The following is a 16527-nucleotide window of genomic DNA, read 5'->3' on the forward strand; positions in this document are numbered from 1 at the left end:
AGTGCAGTGGCTCAATCACATGTCACTGCAGCCTCAACCTTCCACACTCCAGGGATCCTCCCACCTCAGCCTCCTAAGTGGCTGGGACTACCCAGGCTGGTCTCAAACTCCTGAGCTCAAGCAATTCTCCCGCCTCTGCCTCCCAAATTGTTGGGATTACAGGTGTAAGCCACTACTACTTGTATGTCTCACATCGAAACCCATGTTATACTTTATTATAATTGCTTTACATTCGGGGTCCCACACTGAGTGTGAGCTGGGGGCAGTCAGGATTGATTCGTGTTTTACTTCACTGCAGTATCTGCAGCACCCAGGATGAAATCCAGGACACCAAAGGTCAAGGTGCTTCATGAGTGAAACTGTAAGGGCTGGTTGTAAGCTCCGCTTCTGGGTGGGAGAAGGTGAGGTTGATCTCCAAAGCAGGTCCCCCCCGCCCCACACTCTATCAAAGTACCTGAGGCAGAACCCCCAATGGTGCACCCCCAGCGGGCTCAGTGGGTGCTGGTCTGGCTCCTGGGGAAGGCAATCAACTCTGCTCCAGCAGGTCCAGCAGATAGGCCAGATGGGGTTTCAGGGTCCCATGGATGGACAGGGGTTCAGCAATAGCAGCAGAAGGAAACCTAGGGCCATCCAGGTTCTCCAAAAGCTGGCTGCACCCCTGGTCTAGGCCAGGCCGCCATTGGGATCGGTCAGGCCCAGCAAGTCCTCTGCCAGGCTGGTGAGCTCGTTCTCCTCAAGTGCCTCCACCAGGCGCTGCAGCGTGGCGCGGCGGCCCTCGGCCTGCACGAAGCGCCGCAGCAGCTGGAAGGCCTGCTCGTACAGTCCCTCGCGCTCGTACTCGTAAGCCAGCGAATCCAGCGCCGGGTCCCGCAGCGCCCGGCAGCCCCGCTGCAGCGAACGCCCCACCTTGCGCCATTTGAGGCCCACGGAGCGCGCGAACGTCTGTTGGTCCTGCAGGCTCAGCGGCCGGTTCACTGCGGAGGGAGTGGGAAGCCGGGTGAGGGCGGGGACCTCCAGCGCCGGTCCCACCCATCCCCACCCGGCAACGACCCCTGCCCCTCCCCAGACTCCAACCTCCTGGTGACCCTGCCTCTCCGCCTGCGCCTCACCTACAGGCTGACCCTGGAACAGAAAAGTCTGGGCAGGTGGCGGCTTCACATCCGACAGAGAGGGCACCGGGGGCTGCGAGGGGGCCGATGTGACCTCCCCGTCGCCACCCTGGGTCCCCGAGCCGCACTTCAGATTTCGCAGCGCATCCTCCAGCTCGGCCAGTTCTTCATCCCGGAGCCGGTCGGGCTAGGGGAAGAGAGCATGCCGTCACGGGGGACTTAGCCGTGGATTCCCGCCCTACACCATCCTGACCCCAGCCGGGCCGCACCTGCTGGGCTAGGATACAACTCAAACAGCGCTCCTCGTCCGCCAGCAAAGCGTCCAGCCGCTCAGCGCCGGCGCGCAGCTCCAGTTGCAGCGCCACGGAACGCTGGGCGAGCGCGGCCGCCAGGCTCCTCTGCAGCGCGGCGCGCAGCGCCCCCTCGCGGTAGGCGCGGAGGAAGCGGCCGCAGGGCTGCCGCCCGCAGAATCGCAGCTGCACGATCAGCTGCGGGTCGCTGCGGTGGATCTTCAGCATCTGCAGCACTTCCGGGCTCCCGCCGCTCTCTGCGGAGGCGGGCAGTCAGGCGCCTGGCGGTCCCCAAGCTCGGTCGTTCTCCAAACGGCCAGAGGAGGGGTGAAGCCCGTGGTGAAGCCCCGTGTCCCATCCCCTGACCTAGGGTGCAGGTACCCCAGAGTACCCAGCTGGGAAGCAAAATTGGGATGCAAACAGCAATAACCCAGAAAGAAGACCAGGACCTGTCACAGGGAGCACCCCAAGCCAGAGTGGGTGCCACCTAGTCCAAGCTCTCACGCCCCAAATGAGGGTTGACAAAAGAGAGGGACTTCGAAGCACAGAAAAGGGGGCGTGTGCCCTGGGTAGGCGGCCAGCAGGGCAGAGAAGGGCGGGAGGTCTCAGGTCTTCGGCCTCCACCAAGCGCGGCTCCCACTGCTCGGGAAGAAGAGCGGCGGCTCTCGCTGCTCTGAGGCCACGAACAGATCCCCCAACCCGCTTCAGCCTCCTGTGGCCTCTGCCCTGAGATGGGAAAGAGGGGCCTGGAAGGGTAGGTACTGGGGAGGGGTCTTGAGCAAGGAGTGCTGGAGTAAGAGAGGAAAAGAGGAGAGAGACATCCACAATTAGTAGAAAGGAGTGAGCCAGCTGGTGGAGGGGGGCGGGGATGGAGCAAGAGATGTTAGTGCACAAATAGGTAAATCATACACAGACGAGGACACACATCTACCGTCAAGGTCATGCCACAAGCAGAGAAGAGAGCCTGCACAGCCAGGGGTCCTCTGTCTTGCTCCTCCCACCCTAAATCTTCTCCTTAAAGGTGGCTAAGCCCAGGCCCACCCACAAAATGCCCCAGGCCACCCCTTCCTCTCCACATGCCCGCCCACCCACGCACCTGCCAAGGCAGCCTGCAGAGCCCTGTACACTGCCACCTTCTGCTGGGGGTGCGCGTAGGCATCCGACAGGACCACCTTGTCCAGCGAGGATTCCACAAACAGGTATGCGCTGCCCACCCACTCTTCGTGCCCATTTTGCCCAGCTGCCATCTCACCTCCTGGAGATGCAGACAGTCGGGTATCCAGTTCATCCCCCCTCCCTCTGCCCTGGAGACAACCGTCCAGCCCCACGTGGTTCAGCGTCTCCACCACAGTAACCTCAAGTCCCACATGGTTCAGTTGTCCCCACCACTGGTTGGCATACTTGGGACAGGAGTTCACCATCTCACAGGAAGCCCCTTGAGCTCCTGGCCCTGTACTGAGTCCCACCCACCCCAGGCTTGCAGTGAGGACTGTCCCTCCACTGCCTTCTCAGCGAAAGAGCCCAGGGTCACAGTGGAGGGGGAGCAGAGGCAGATTCTGCAATGGGGCTTCTCTGCCTCCTCCTCAGGCCTGTGTGTCTCTCTTACCAACATGGACAAGAGACATCTTCATGCTGGATGGTGCTCATGCCCCAAAGCCAACAAGACCCATATGCTCCTGGCCTTGCCTTCTGAGTAGACTTGAGCCCAGCATCTCTGGAGGACCTCAGCCTAAGACTAAACCTCCTGTCTTCACTTCGAAGGACAGCTGTAGTTTGCATCTACCCAGATTCCCTCCTGAAAGCCTGACTTACCTTAGGGACTTCCCTCCTCCCTCTTCTCAATCCATGTGCCTGTGTCCCACTCCCTAGTTTCAGGTCGGGCTTGTGCACCAGACCTGGCTAATCTGCACATTCCATTCATATTTCTGCAGTGATTAGTTCAGAGCAGGGTGTAGGACTTAAGTTGGACCCATGAGAATCAACCCTGCAACTCTGGTTGAGCCAATAGGAAAGAGGCACTCCTTTCCCTTCCCTTGGAACTGAACTAGAAGGAAGAGGTAGCTCTCCTTTAATACTGCTTGGGAAGAGTCTGGCTGGGAATGAAGCTGACACAGAAAGAAATAGTCAAGAGATGGAGCAGTGCACTCCCAACCATACTATGCCCCTGGATCCAGCTGTTCCTGAAGCCACTGCACCCTGGACTTTTCAGTTATGTGAGCTAAATAATCCTTTTTTGTTATAAAGCCCTTGGAGTTCGGCTCTGGTCATTTCCAACACAAATTGTTCTATTCCTTCCCTGTCCAGAAAAAGCCAGGGCCCCTTGGTGCTAGCATAGTATCTCCTTCCTCCATATTCTGACAAAAACCTAGCCCTGGACCAGCGGAGGCAAAATTCCCAGCCAGGGAACCACTGCACTGACCCACAGCTCAGTGGTCTCCCAGTTACTACCCCATGAGACAGCAAGTAAGAAACTGCCCTCCCTCTTTCTCCCCACCTTACCCTTTTCCTAGAATCATGGGATCAAGGCCCTACCTCCTGCCCCATCAGTCACACTCCTGCACTCTCCAGTCATCAGGGTTTATATATGGTGGGCTAGGAGGAGTGTTGAGTGTTAGCTATGGGGCAGGACAGATGGGGTGGCCCCAGCTGCCATCTGTTTACATGAGGAACAGGAAGCTATCCTGTCCTGGCCTCGCAACGTGCTGGAATTACAGGAGTAAGCCACTACTCTCGACCTTTGTTTTCTAAATTTTCTTGTTTTTGAGACAGGGTCTTGTTCTGTCACCCAGGCTGGAGTGCAGTGGCACTATCACGGCTCACTGCAGCCTTGACCTTCCCGGCTCAAGCAATCCTTTCACCTCAGCCTTTCAAGTAGCTAGGACTTTAGGCATGCGCCACCAAGCCTGGCTAGTTTTTGTATTTTTAGTAGAGATGGAGTTTCACCATGTTGCCCAGGCTGGTCTCAAACTCCTGGGCTCAAGCGATCTGCCCACCTCAGCCTCCCAAAGTGCTGGGATCACAGGTGTGAGGCACCACACCTGGCCTCCTAATCTTTTCATAGAAAACATTAATACTGTGTACTTACACCAAACCACAGTCTGGATAGTAACAGGAAATTTGCATTTTGTTTATCTCTGGGCAGGATGGAGGGAGGGAGGTGGGGGTGGGGAAGGATTGTGGGTGATTTTTATTTTCTTTGTATTTAGCAATATTTTCTGCTTTATGTGAAGTAGAGACATTTTCTTTGTATTAAAAGAGCAAAATAAATTTGTTTTCTTTAAAAGCAAAACAAGAAAAAGTGGGAAACTCTGCAGGTGACAAGTGGGTCCATGATAGGGAGCCAGCCACGGAGGTGAGATAAGGGGGAGTCCTAGGAAAGTGGCCTGGGGAGTAGGAGAGAGTGAGAACCTCCCCTGGAAACGTTCCCTCTTTCACGTCTTCCTAGCCCCTTGACTTGGGAGTGCTGACCCGATGGTTGTGGTCCCACCCCAAGGGGTGGAAGTGGGGACCAAACGGGACCAGTGTCTGCCCATCAGGTCTGCAGGGGAGGGTGGGGAGGCAGGGAGTACTGGGAACCTGGAGACTGGGGATGCTTCCTCACACTCACTAGTACCAGACCCATGGGGGAGGTAAGCCAGGCTGGAGGTCGAGTTAACAGGGTAAAGAGGCCAGGGCCCTAGTTTCGCATCCGCCGATTGGCAGCTCTTCTAACGTGTTCTTTCACAGAAACCCCTCCTTGGGAAGCCCCGCGCCCCACCCACCCGTAGTCGTCCCTTTTTGGGAGGGGCTGAGGCTTCCAGGCTGGGTCCTGAGAACTTTTGGTGGCCGGAGACTGTGGGGCACTTGGGTACCGACCTAACAACGTCTGCCGCTATTTCCAGGGGCGAGCCACGCACGGTGCCCCTTGAACACTTAACAGTCCCGGGGGCAGCCCCACCTCTGGCTGGGTGGACAGGGACAGCCTGTGGGCGTGGCCCAGAAATGAAAGCCTGCGACTCCTTGCGACCCGCCGGGCACACCCCCTACTCAGCTACGCAGCTCCCGAGCGCTGGAGGGGAGCTTCCCAGGCTCCCACTAGCCCACCCTCAAGCTGGGGTTTCGCACGTGCGATCGGCTGGGGTGGACAGGGGGGTCTCCGCTCAAGAAGGTGTTCAGAACCACCCCTCCTCCCCCACCCTCTCTCCTGCGGGGCCCTACTGCCCCTCGAAAGCGCTGGCAGGGACGAGGAGCCTGCGGGGGCCAAATTCAGTACCGCCCCCCGCCTCCCACGGGAACAGCCCAATAGGCCGCCGCCACCAGCTGGCTGGAGCAGCCGCCGGTGACATCTGCGCCGCGCCCACACTTCGGAGCCAAGATCCACCTCCGCTCCCGCCCGCACTGGGGAGCCCACCCACACACCCACCCACACACCCACCCACCAACTGCACTAACCTGGCCGCCTCGGCTGGGCCTGGGTTCCCACGCCCGCCAGGCTCCGCTCTACTCGCGCCGCTTCCGGGTGTGCGCGGAGGCGCTGGGGCGGTGCCCTAGCCCGAGCCTCCTAGTCCGCCCGCGCGTCCTAGTCCGCGGGCTCCCGGTGGCTGCTTCCCGCCCGCTGCCCTCTGTTGCCAGTCCCCTGTCCCGGGCAAAGCCCATCTGGTCCGCTGAGCAGGTAAGACACCAGCGCCCAAGGTTAGACGGCAGGAAGACCGGGACTTTGGGGGTTTGCGATTCTTACGAGGCCGGGGGCTCGTAAGAGCGAGAGCTGCCAGATTTCGGTAGATCAAGGGAGCGCCCCCTGGAGACCAGAATTTTCTGCCCTTGGGGATCCGGCTTCAAGATCGCTGCTGCCAGTGGGCACTCAAAACGGGGTGCCCATGTGTCCCAGGTACAAGCCCAGCCGAGCGTATCTGAAGCCCCAGGAAACACGTGGCACAAATTCCGGGAGAAACTGTTAGCCCGGAAGATATGGGAGCATTAACTGGCGAGTAGTGTGAAGCCTTGTGTACGCAAACCTTCAGGAACCTTAAAACAAGATTGGCGGCCGGGCGCAGTGGCTCACACCTGTAATCCCAGCACTTTGAGAGGCCAAGGCAGGTGGATCACCTGAGATCAGGAGTTCAGGACCAGCCTGGCCAATATGGTGAAACCCCATCTCTACTAAAAATACAAAAATTAGCCAGACGTGGTGGCGCGCGCCTGTAGTCCCAGCTACTCGCGAGGCCGCGGCAGGAGAATCTCTTGAACCCGCGAGGTGGAGGTTGCAGTGAGCCGAGATCTCGCCACTGCACTCCAGCCTGGGCGACACAGCTAGATTCCGTCTCAGAACAAAACAAAACAAAAAGAAAAAACAAACAAACAAGATTGGCAACTTCAAAGAGGACGCACACTTTTCCAATAACCCATCCCCCTCTAAAGGCTGCTCTCCAGGGTGGGTCTGCGGAGTTCCAGCCAAACCCAAAGTGCCCAGCGGGAGCCAGGACTGCTCAGGGGTCGGCACTTGAAACTTGAGCCCCTGAGGCACCAGAACCGTCAGGTCCCAGAGCCCCAAGTTTTTTTTTCATCTTGTGGGGCTGTCTTAGGAAGCACCAGGGACATCTCCCCCGCGAGGCGGAGGCGGGGAAGGAGGCGGGGAAAGAGCCTCCCCTCCCGGGGCGGATCCAGCTTTGCCCCGCCCACACCTCGCTTCCTGATTGGCTCATGGTCCCTGACAAGGAAAAGTCTACATTAATGCTCCCGCCTTATTAACCCTGTAGTCACTTTCTACTAACCGGCCGGGTTAAGAAGGGGTTTCTCAGGCCGGGCGCCGTGGCTCATCCCCGTAATCCCATCACTTTGGGAGGCCGAGGCGGGCCGATCGCTCGAGCCCAGGAGTTCGAGGTCAGTCTGGGCAACAAAGCGAGACCTCGTATCTGAAACAAAATTACAAAAATTAGCCAGGCGTGGTGTCGTGCCCCTGTAGTCCCAGCTACTCGGGAGGCTGAGGTGGGAGGATTGCTTGAGCCCAGGATACAGAGGGTGCAGTGAGTTGTGATTGCGCCACCACTGCACTCCAGCCTGGGTAAAGTGGGAGACCCTGTCTCAAAAAAAAAAAAAGGTTGGGGGGTGAGTTCTCAACGTGGAACCTGTGGAGTCACCGGGGACTTGTTGAAATGCAGATTCCTGGGCCTTACCCTTTCCGGAGAGCCTGATTTAGTAGGTGAGGCTGTGAAATCTGCTTTGTGAACAAGTGTTCAGAAAGCTGTTATCGGCCGGGCGCGGTGGCTCAAGCCTGTAATCCCAGCACTTTGGGAGGCCGAGACGGGCGGATCACGAGGTCAGGAGATCGAGACCATCCTGGCTAACACAGTGAAACCCCGTCTCTACTAAAAATACAAAAAAAAAAAAAAAAAAAGAAAGCAGTTATCTGATGCCCCACGCTGTCTGAGAGGCCCTCAGTTACTCAGGCCACAAGCATTTGTACACCTAAGATGGGTCTTCCCGCAACACTTTGCGCCTTCCTAAGCCCAGAGACGTCCCTTTCTCTCCAGGCCGGAGCCACCCCAGCCGGATCCGGGCCATGGCCGAGACTGGAGAGGGACTGCCAGAGGAGGTGTTGGCACTCATCTTCCGCCACCTGCCCCTGAGAGACCGTGCTGCCGCCGCCAGGGTCTGCAGGGCCTGGGCCGCCGCTGCTACCTGCAGCACTGTGTGGCACGACACAAAAATCAGGTGAGCCTGCTCCTCGACACTCCCCTCTCCATGGCCCACTCACCTTCTCTGTGGAGTCGTGGGCTAGAGATTCAGGTTGACTCCCCCATATTAAAAAATAATTGCTGGCAGGGTGCGGTGGCTTATGCCTGTAATCCCAGCACTTTGGGAGGCCGAGGCGGGTGGATCACCTGAGGTCAGGAGTTTGAGACCACCCTGGCCAACATGCTGAAATCCCCTCTCTACTAAAATACAAAAACTAGCCGGGTGTGGTGGCGGGCGCCTGTAAGCCCAGCTACTTCGGAGGCTGAGGCACGAGAATCGCTTGAACCCGGGAGGCGGAGGTTGCAGTGAGCCAAGATCCCGCCACTGCACTCCAGCTTGGCGACAGAGTGAGACTTTATCTCAAAATAATAATAATAGTAATAATAATAATTGCTGACATGTATTGACTACCTAATATATACCAACCATTGTTTTTAAGTGCCTTACATATATTAACTGATTTAATCTTTACGAAAACCTGTGTGGTAAATAGGTATTATCATTACCTCCATTGCCCAGATAGGAAGCTGAGGCAGACAGACTTAATCACTTCCCACAGGTCACTCAGCTAGGGAATGGCAGGGGCGGAATTCGAACCACGCCAAGACTTCTTAGAGACAGCTGAGAAAGCCCAGTTCCTAAAATATCATTGGCTCTCCATGTCCAGGTTTCATCCTGTGGCAGACGCCACTGAAATCTTCTAAAAGGATAGGATGCGAGTTCCCTCCTTTGGGGCAACAGTCGTGGTCTGGACAGAGACGTGGGGAGGGAGGCAGGAAATGGGATGGCAGCTGGAATCCCAGCTAAGGGGTGGATAGAGGGTTCTTCCCTGGTCGCGGGGACTCAGCCGAGGCCTTTTCTGCACGGCTCTAACTCAAGTTGCGAATGTGAGCTGGAAGGCATGCTGCCACTTTATCTGTCCACCTGCCTGGACCACGTTCACAACCTCCGGCTGGAATTTGAGCCATCGAGGGAGGCGAGCCGCCGGGCGGCCATCGAGCTGCTGATGGTTCTGGCGGGCCGTGCCCTGGGGCTGCGAGGCCTGCGCCTGGAGTGCCGCGGAGAGAAGCCGCTCTTCGACGCGGGCCGCGACGTCCTGGAGGCTGTGCACGCTGTGTGCGGGGCGGCCCGCGAGCTACGCCACCTCGACCTGCGGCGCTTGCCCTTCACACTGGACGACGCGCTAGTGCTGCAGGCGGCGCGCGGCTGTCCCGAGCTCCACAGCCTTTTTCTGGACAACAGTACCCTAGTGGGCAGCGTGGGTCCCGGCTCAGTGCTCGAGCTACTGGAGGCCTGCCCGCGCCTGCGCGCTCTCGGCCTGCACCTAGCCAGTTTGTCGCACGCCATCCTCGAAGCGCTGGCGGCGCCAGACCGCGCGCCTTTCGCGCTCCTGGCTCTGCGGTGCGCGTGCCCCGAGGATGCACGCGCGTCCCCGCTGCCCAACGAAGCCTGGGCAGCGTTGCGCTGCCGCCACCCTGGGCTGGCAGTGGAGCTGGAGCTGGAGCCCGCGCTGCCCTTTGAGAGCGTGACGCGCGTCCTGCAGCCAGCGGTCCCCGTGGCTGTTCTGCGCCTCAACCTCTCAGGCGACACCGTAGGCCCAGTGCGCTTCGCAGCGCACCACTACGCCGCAACCCTGCGCACACTCGAGGTGCGCGCAGCCGCCTCAGCCGAGCTGAACGCCGCGCTGGAGGAGCTGGCGGCGCGCTGCGCGGCCCTGCGCGAGGTGCATTGCTTCTGCGTGGTGAGCCACTCGGTGCTGGAAGCCTTCTGCGCGCACTGTCCGCGCCTGCGCACCTATACCCTCAAGCTCACGCGCGAGCCGCATCCCTGGCGGCCCACGCTCGTGGCGCGATTGGGCGACTTCTCTCCCCCGTCCCCGCAGACGTAAGCGCTCCGAGATGGGACGGATGTGCCCAGGCGCGCCCCGACTGCTAGTGCCTTCTTTCGGGATTGTTGCCCGCCCGGGTCTTTACGGAGTTGGGAACTGTGATGGCATCGGGACCAGTCCTGGGCGCCCTCAGACCACTCGCTGCTCTCACCCTCTGCAGACGCCCCACCCGCTCGGTCCTGGACACACTGCCCCCCCTCTTGCCTCCACCCCTCTGCGGACTCTGCATCTCTGCGGCCCTGGCGCGGGGAGAGGGAGGACACGGGCGCGGGCCGGGCCTCAGGGGTGAGTGTGAAATAAACAAATCCTGCAGTGTTTCTGAGAGTCCTGTTAAAGGCGGGGTCGGATCTGAAAGGGAAGGGCAGGGAACGCACGGGGGACCGGAGGAGCCATCCCGGCAGAGGTGGGGTTTCCTCAGGGTCCTCTGGACTGACACAGCTGCGGGGGGTCAGGGGCGGGACACTCGCACCCTTGGAATGACTACCTCCAAGGGCTTGGGCGGGAGTCCCACCTTCCTATCTGCTTCCCCTGCCTGGGGCTTCACTGTGCCTCTGGCCATTACCTTCTAGCACTTGCCCAGCCCACACCAGGTCGCACACCGGCTATTTCTCCCGTAGAACAGAGAAGGAAATAGAGGGACTGAGAAGGGTGGGACTCGAACCCAAGTCTCCCACTCGTCCCCCCCCCCCCCACTCCACTCCACACATCCCATCCAGCCAGCCTTTTCTGCCTTCCGGTGCCTCGGCCGCTGTCCCAGCCCCGCCCCGCGGGCTTGCACGTGGCCCCCGCCTGACCCGGCGCCCTGGGGCGGAGTGGGGCGGAGCGGGCGGCAAACGCAGCACTTTCCGCGGCTTTGACGAGCCCGCAGCGGCCGGGCCCGAGCGCTGAGCCGGGCCGAGACTGCACCATGCAGGAAGCGCCAGCAGCGCTGCCCACGGAGCCAGGCCCCAGCCCCGTGCCTGCCTTCCTCGGCAAGCTATGGGCGCTGGTGGGGGACCCAGGCACAGACCACCTGATCCGCTGGAGCCCGGTGAGGGCCGGGGCCCCTCGATTCCCCCAGTGGTCCCGGGGTCCCTCCACGCCAGTGAACACCCATGCCCGCCCAACCCCCGCGTGGGACTGGCCGTGGATCCCCAGATTCGGCCATTCAGAGAAGTTCACCGTGGAGGGGGCGTGCGAGACGGGGGTTTCCTCTGCGGCCGAAGGAGGCAGCCTTCTGGAGACCTCGAGCCCGAGGGACCTTGGAGGCCATTTAGTTCCCACCCTACCCCATCCGACAGATGGGAAAACAGAGGCCAGGAAATGGGAAGGGCTGGTCTAGTTCAGGGCACACTGCGGGGCTGGGGCCTGTCCAAGGCTGCAACCCCGTCAGCCTCTCCTTTCTGAGAACCGAGCATGGAGTCAGGGTCTGGCTGGGGATAGGGACTCACTGTGGTCGCTCCAGGCCAGGCCTCGGAGCCCATTCTGGCCTGGCCTCGACCCATGTCCCCGTAAGCGGTAGGCCTGGACCCCAGAGTGAGTGTGTGTGCGCACGCCGGAGCGCAGGACTAGCCGTGGGCGGGCACCGCTCACCCTCTTGGTCTCCGCCCGCACGGTGGGCGGGCGACGTTCTTGGTAGAGCGGGACCAGTTTCCTCGTAAGCGACCAGAGCCGCTTCGCCAAGGAAGTGCTGCCCCAGTATTTCAAGCATAGCAACATGGCGAGCTTCGTGCGCCAACTCAACATGTGTGAGTCCCTACGGCCGGGCAGGGAGCGGGGATGGGGGATTCGGTGCCGGGGATGGGGCGACCCACGCCCCCACGCCCCACTCCCCAGACGGTTTTCGGAAGGTGGTGAGCATCGAGCAGGGCGGCCTGCTTAGGCCGGAGCGCGACCACGTCGAGTTCCAGCACCCGAGCTTCGTGCGCGGCCGCGAGCAGCTACTGGAGCGCGTGCGGCGCAAGGTGGGGGCGGCCTGTGGGAATGAGCAAAGCGGAGGAGGGGTGCTGGGACTGCCGTCCTTGCTCCTGCGACCCAGTCCCGACGGTGCCTCCCGCCCGCAGGTGCCTGCGCTGCGCGGCGACGACGGCCGCTGGCGCCCGGAGGACCTGGGTCGACTACTGGGCGAGGTGCAGGCTTTGCGGGGAGTGCAGGAGAGCACCGAGGCGCGGCTGCGGGAGCTCAGGCAGTGCGGGGGCGGGTGGGGAAAGAGGGGACGGGGGTGGAGGGTTCGGGATGAGACCATAACTGGCCGGCAGGCGGTTCTGGGCAGCCCCTTCCTCTCTCCGGCCTTGGCGCTTCCATCCAGGCTTACGGGCGATCTCTAGGATGGCCAATCATCGGGGTGGTCTCCTGGGTCCCCGGCCTCGCCATTCTGTGGGGGGTGGTGACTGGGCGAACCCTCAGATGCCTCAGCACCCTCCCACCCCTTCCTCAGGCAGAACGAGATCTTGTGGAGGGAGGTGGTGACACTTCGGCAGAGCCACGGTCAGCAGCACCGGGTCATTGGCAAGGTGTTCCTCTCCCCGATGCCTCACTTCTCCCTCCCACTCCTCGACACCCCATTCCACCGCCCAGTCCCCCGGCGCCCCTGGTTAAACCTCCCTCCCTCACCTGGAAGTGCAGGGGTGGGAGGGGTGTCCAAAGTATGAATTAACCCTTTGCTTTCTTTTCAGCTGATCCAGTGTCTCTTTGGGCCACTTCAGGCGGGGCCGAGCAATGCAGGAGGCAAGAGAAAGCTGTGAGTGAGAAAGCCAAGAAGGCCCACACCTACTTCCAAGACCCCCCAGAAGACCCCTTGCAAGGACCCCTTCTCCTCCAGAAACTCCTCCATCAGGAATCCTCATTCCTCCCCCTGCACTACAGGCTTCCTCACCCCATCTAGGATCCACTTCCCCCAAACTCTGCCACCTGATACCCCCACTCCCAGATCCTCCCATTCCAGGACCTTATTCCCAAATTCCTGCCCCAGCAGCCCCTTGCCCCTCCCCCCAAGGCTTCCCAACAGCTGAGGGCCTGGGGCTCAAACCAGGTTCCCTCCCTCCCCTCTCTGCCCGCAAAGGGCCCCCATCTCTGGGGGGAGCCCCTTCCACCTCCAGCATGTGACTGACACCCTGGCAACAGGCCTCAGCTCTGCTGACTTGGCTGCTGGGGCCTGAGGGAGGGAGGGAAGTGCAGGCCGAGGGGCATGGGGGCTGACCCTGCCCCACGCCTGCCTGTGCCCTGGTCGACCACACAGGTCCCTGATGCTGGATGAGGGGAGCTCATGCCCAACACCTGCCAAGTTCAACACCTGCCCTCTACCTGGTGCCCTTCTGCAGGACCCCTACTTCATCCAGTCGGTAGGTTTGTCTTCTTCCCCCTTCCCAAGGGCATGGCTGGGCTTATGGAGAGCCTGTTCCTTCTCCCCATGCCCTAAAAGGAAGAGAAGATGGAAGCCAGTCTTCCCCCCAACCAGACCCAGGCCCTCCAGCATGGACTGAGCCTCTTCCCTCAAACCTTCTCCCTTAGACCTGGCCCAGGTGGGTGTTGGTGGGGTTCTGGCTCTCCCTGTACCTACAGGCCAAGGGCTGGGCCTAGCCTTCTACTTACAGCCCCTCCCAGAGACGACTTTGGGTCTCAGCCCTCACAGGGCCAGGGGCCCCATCATCTCTGACATCCCAGAAGACTCTCCATCCCCTGAGGGGATCAGGCTTTCTCCCTCCAGTGATGGCAGGAGGTAAGGGGGACAGAGCTGCCCCTGGGGGGCCTGTGGGGGAGAGCCTGGCAGCCCAGATGGCTGTGGGGGTAAAGGGAGAAATCAGTGCCAGGGTCTGGTTGAAGCTTTTCTCCGGTGCAGGGAGAAGGGCCTGGCACTGCTCAAAGAAGAGCCGGCCAGTCCAGGGGGGGATGGCGAGGCCGGGCTGGCCCTGGCCCCAAACGAGTGTGACTTCTGCGTGACAGCCCCCCCACCGCTGCCTGTGGCTGTGGTGCAGGCCATCCTGGAAGGGAAAGGGAGCTTCAGCCCCGAGGGGCCCAGGAATGCCCAACAGCCTGAACCAGAGGATCCCAGGGAGATACCTGACAGGTGAGCAGAGCCCCAGCTGGACCATGAGCCCTGTGATAGAACAGCCCTTACCAGCCCACAAAGCTTCCTAGCCATTTGACTCCATGATACTCACCTGATTTCTTGGCCCCAGCATCAGAGTCCTGTGGAAAGCAGAGCCTCCCAGTCAGGGCACTCAGCATCTGTGGAAGGGCTTAGGAGCCTACATATTAAATGAGTTCCCTGGGGGTGATTGTAAAATACACAATAGTTTAAGAAGCATTGGTGGCTATGATTATGGCTCATGCCTGTAATCCTGGCACTTTGGGAGGCTGAGGTGGACAGATCACTTGAGGTCAGGAGTTCAACAGCAGCCTGGCCAACATGGTGAGACCCCCCCCACCTCTGCTAAAAATACAAAAATTAGCTGGGTGTAGTGGCATTTGCCTGTAGTCCCAGCTACTCAGGAGGCTGAGGCAGGAGAGTCACTTGAACTTGGGAGGTGAAGGCTGCAGTGAGCCCAGATGGTGCCACTGCACTCCAGCCTGTGTGACATAGTCAAACTCTGTCTCAAAAAAAAAGAAAAAAAGAAAAAGAAAAGAAAGAAAGAGAAAGAAGGAAAGAAAGAAGAAAGATCGAGACAGAGAGAAAAGAAAAGAAAGAAGCATTGATATTGATATTTACATAGGGAGGGGAGGGGTCCCAAAGCCCCAGCTCCACCACCCAAACTCCAGGTCCCAGGTAGGAAGCAGAGGCACTTTCTCTGTGCCCCTTTATGGCAGAGGTGGGGAGGTTGGGGGTAGAAAAAGGATGGGGGTCCTCTCCTATCATTTTCTAAATGTTGGGGGATTTAAATCTTGATGCATCTGGGTTCCTTGGGAACTTAATGGAGGGCGTACACTGCAGGCCAAAAGCAGTTTTCTCAAAAGCAGTTCTCTCTGCACAGGGGGCCTCTGGGCCTGGAGAGCGGGGACAGGAGCCCAGAGAGTCTGCTGCCTCCGATGCTGCTTCAGCCCCCTCAAGAAAGTGTGGAGTCTGCAGGGCCTCTAGATGTGAGTACCCCTTCTGCTGAAACAGGGGCATGAGACCTGGTGGGGTCTAGCTCTCTGTGGAGCCTGGAGAGGGCACCACTGACCCAGAGCTCTCCTCAGGTGCTGGGCCCCAGTCTCCAAGGGCGAGAATGGACCCTGATGGACTTGGACATGGAGCTGTCCTTGGTAAGAAGCAGATCCGGGAGGGCAGAGGCCAGGGGTGGCTGAGCCAAGCCCTCTGGTCCATAGCTGTTCTCTGTGAGCCAGAGCCATGTCTCTAGGAGAATTGCTGCAGTGATTTCCCAGCTGTTCCCCTCAGCTGCTAGGTCCCCTCCCCAGCTGCTCCCTGCGGTTCTCACGCAGATGCAGCCCTTGGTTCCAGAGCCGGGTGAGCCTGAGCTGGCGGTCAAGGGGTTAAATTCTCCAAGCCCAGGTAATGGTTGTGATGACTCATACCTGGGAGGACGCCGTGATTGGGCTGAGCTACCTTGATTGAGTGAGGGGGCAATCTGCAATTTGCAGGGAAATCCTGAGTTCAGGCTGCCCTGCAGAGCGCGTTCATTGAGCCACCCGTGCCCTCACCATTGGGCGAGAGTGGGGAGGTTAAGAATGGATGCTTCATCCTAACTGAGCAGAAGGCAGGCAGGCAGGGCTCTCCTTCCCTGAAGAAAGGAGGGGGAACCTTTCCCCTGGTGAGCACAGCCCCACTTCTCCTAGGGAAGGACCCCACGCTCGGGGCCCCACTCCTGCTGGATGTCCAGGCAGCCTTGGGAGGCCCAGCCCTGGGCCTGCCTGGGGCTTTAACCATTTACAGCACTCCTGAGAGCCGGACCGCCTCCTACTTGGGCTCTGAAGCCAGTCCCTCCCCCTGAGACCCCGCGCCTCTGAAGGGGCTTGGAACCAGTCCGCGGCTGCACATCCTTCTTGGCTTCCTGGCACCCCCTGGCGGGAGTGAGCGAAGCCCCTACTATTCAACGGCCTCTCTCCACTACCCCGACGAACCCTGCACATAAACTCCATTTTTTTTTCTGTTTCGCGTCTCTTTTCTCTATCGACCAGGCAGCACAGGAGTTGTGGGTGGGGGGTGATTTTGCACTGTAGAAGCGTCCAGATACTAGGTCTTTAATAGAGGAACCCCAGGAGGGTGGAGGTGCTTGGGGATCCGGTGTCTAGCTCCCTTGCTTAGGCCCGGATCCAGGGCTGGCGCGGCGCCGCTGCAATCTCTGGGAAGCTGGGGCTTCTGAGTCGCACTCAGCTCTGCAATGCATGCGTTCTGTAATCCTGGGTGAGTTGGTACCCTTCTGTGAACTTCGTCTGTGACAGGCAGAGAAGAGGGGTCGATGACAAGATAGATGGAAAGCACCTGGAAATTGGCAGGCCCTGAGTGGGCACTGGACGTGTGGGGCCGCGGGCCGAACTGCCCCCTCCCGGCCTCATCTCCTGGTGCGCCCCGGGTGGGAAGGGAAAGCTGACTACGTGCACGTCCCCAGCC

The 16527-nt window shown here is 59.9% G+C and overlaps 3 protein-coding genes across 5 annotated transcripts; 2 read left to right on the top strand and 1 right to left on the bottom strand.

The window, feature by feature from the left end:
• Positions 1-186: 186 nt before the first annotated feature.
• TRADD (TNFRSF1A associated via death domain) lies at positions 187-6827 on the bottom strand. 2 transcript variants are annotated; one of them, XM_025370945.1, is made up of 5 exons: positions 5831-6827; positions 2496-2654; positions 1379-1656; positions 1110-1296; positions 187-974 (listed from the first exon to the last, which is right to left on the bottom strand). In XM_025370945.1, the coding sequence occupies exons 2-5, from the start codon at positions 2644-2646 to the stop codon at positions 664-666; spliced, it is 927 nt and encodes a 308-aa protein (XP_025226730.1). In that variant the 5' UTR covers positions 2647-2654; positions 5831-6827; the 3' UTR covers positions 187-663. The 2 variants fall into 2 exon arrangements, with proteins under 2 accessions (XP_025226730.1, XP_025226729.1); XM_025370944.1 differs by lacking the exon at positions 5831-6827 and having other exon boundaries at positions 2496-3567.
• Positions 6828-7136: 309 nt separating this feature from the next.
• FBXL8 (F-box and leucine rich repeat protein 8) lies at positions 7137-10910 on the top strand. Its single transcript, XM_025370941.1, has 5 exons — positions 7137-7258; positions 7909-8089; positions 8993-9997; positions 10162-10404; positions 10571-10910. Exons 2-5 carry the CDS (start codon positions 7938-7940, stop codon positions 10887-10889), a joined length of 1719 nt encoding a protein of 572 aa, XP_025226726.1. The 5' UTR covers positions 7137-7258; positions 7909-7937; the 3' UTR covers positions 10890-10910.
• Positions 10695-16070, top strand: HSF4 (heat shock transcription factor 4). 2 transcript variants are annotated; one of them, XM_025370943.1, is made up of 13 exons: positions 10695-11031; positions 11620-11728; positions 11817-11944; positions 12044-12168; positions 12418-12493; positions 12656-12720; positions 13219-13321; positions 13560-13698; positions 13923-14046; positions 14951-15056; positions 15156-15221; positions 15399-15468; positions 15753-16070. In XM_025370943.1, the coding sequence occupies exons 1-13, from the start codon at positions 10909-10911 to the stop codon at positions 15905-15907; spliced, it is 1389 nt and encodes a 462-aa protein (XP_025226728.1). In that variant the 5' UTR covers positions 10695-10908; the 3' UTR covers positions 15908-16070. The 2 variants fall into 2 exon arrangements, with proteins under 2 accessions (XP_025226728.1, XP_025226727.1); XM_025370942.1 differs by having other exon boundaries at positions 13574-13698; positions 13819-14046.
• The last annotated feature ends 457 nt before the right edge of the window (positions 16071-16527 follow it).

The sequence above is a fragment of the Theropithecus gelada genome, chromosome 20 (assembly GCF_003255815.1).
Source record: "Theropithecus gelada isolate Dixy chromosome 20, Tgel_1.0, whole genome shotgun sequence".
In the NCBI taxonomy this organism is placed as follows: Eukaryota; Metazoa; Chordata; class Mammalia; order Primates; family Cercopithecidae; genus Theropithecus; species Theropithecus gelada.

Bases quoted from the DNA above. Each gene is read 5' to 3' on its own strand.
- HSF4 (XM_025370942.1), top strand. From the start codon at position 10,909: ATGCAGGAAGCGCCAGCAGCGCTGCCCACGGAGCCAGGCCCCAGCCCC. The intron at 11,032-11,619 runs GTGAGGGCCGGG...CGTTCTTGGTAG, and splicing joins ACCTGATCCGCTGGAGCCCG to AGCGGGACCAGTTTCCTCGT. The intron at 12,494-12,655 runs GTGTTCCTCTCC...CTTTCTTTTCAG, and splicing joins AGCACCGGGTCATTGGCAAG to CTGATCCAGTGTCTCTTTGG.
- TRADD (XM_025370944.1), bottom strand. From the start codon at position 2,820: ATGGTGAACTCCTGTCCCAAGTATGCCAACCAGTGGTGGGGACAACTG. The intron at 1,297-1,378 runs GTGCGGCCCGGC...CTCTTCCCCTAG, and splicing joins GTTGTATCCTAGCCCAGCAG to CCCGACCGGCTCCGGGATGA. The intron at 975-1,109 runs GTGAGGCGCAGG...CTCCCTCCGCAG, and splicing joins GTTCCAGGGTCAGCCTGTAG to TGAACCGGCCGCTGAGCCTG.
- FBXL8 (XM_025370941.1), top strand. From the start codon at position 7,938: ATGGCCGAGACTGGAGAGGGACTGCCAGAGGAGGTGTTGGCACTCATC. The intron at 8,090-8,992 runs GTGAGCCTGCTC...CTCTAACTCAAG, and splicing joins TGGCACGACACAAAAATCAG to TTGCGAATGTGAGCTGGAAG. The intron at 9,998-10,161 runs GTAAGCGCTCCG...CACCCTCTGCAG, and splicing joins TCTCCCCCGTCCCCGCAGAC to ACGCCCCACCCGCTCGGTCC.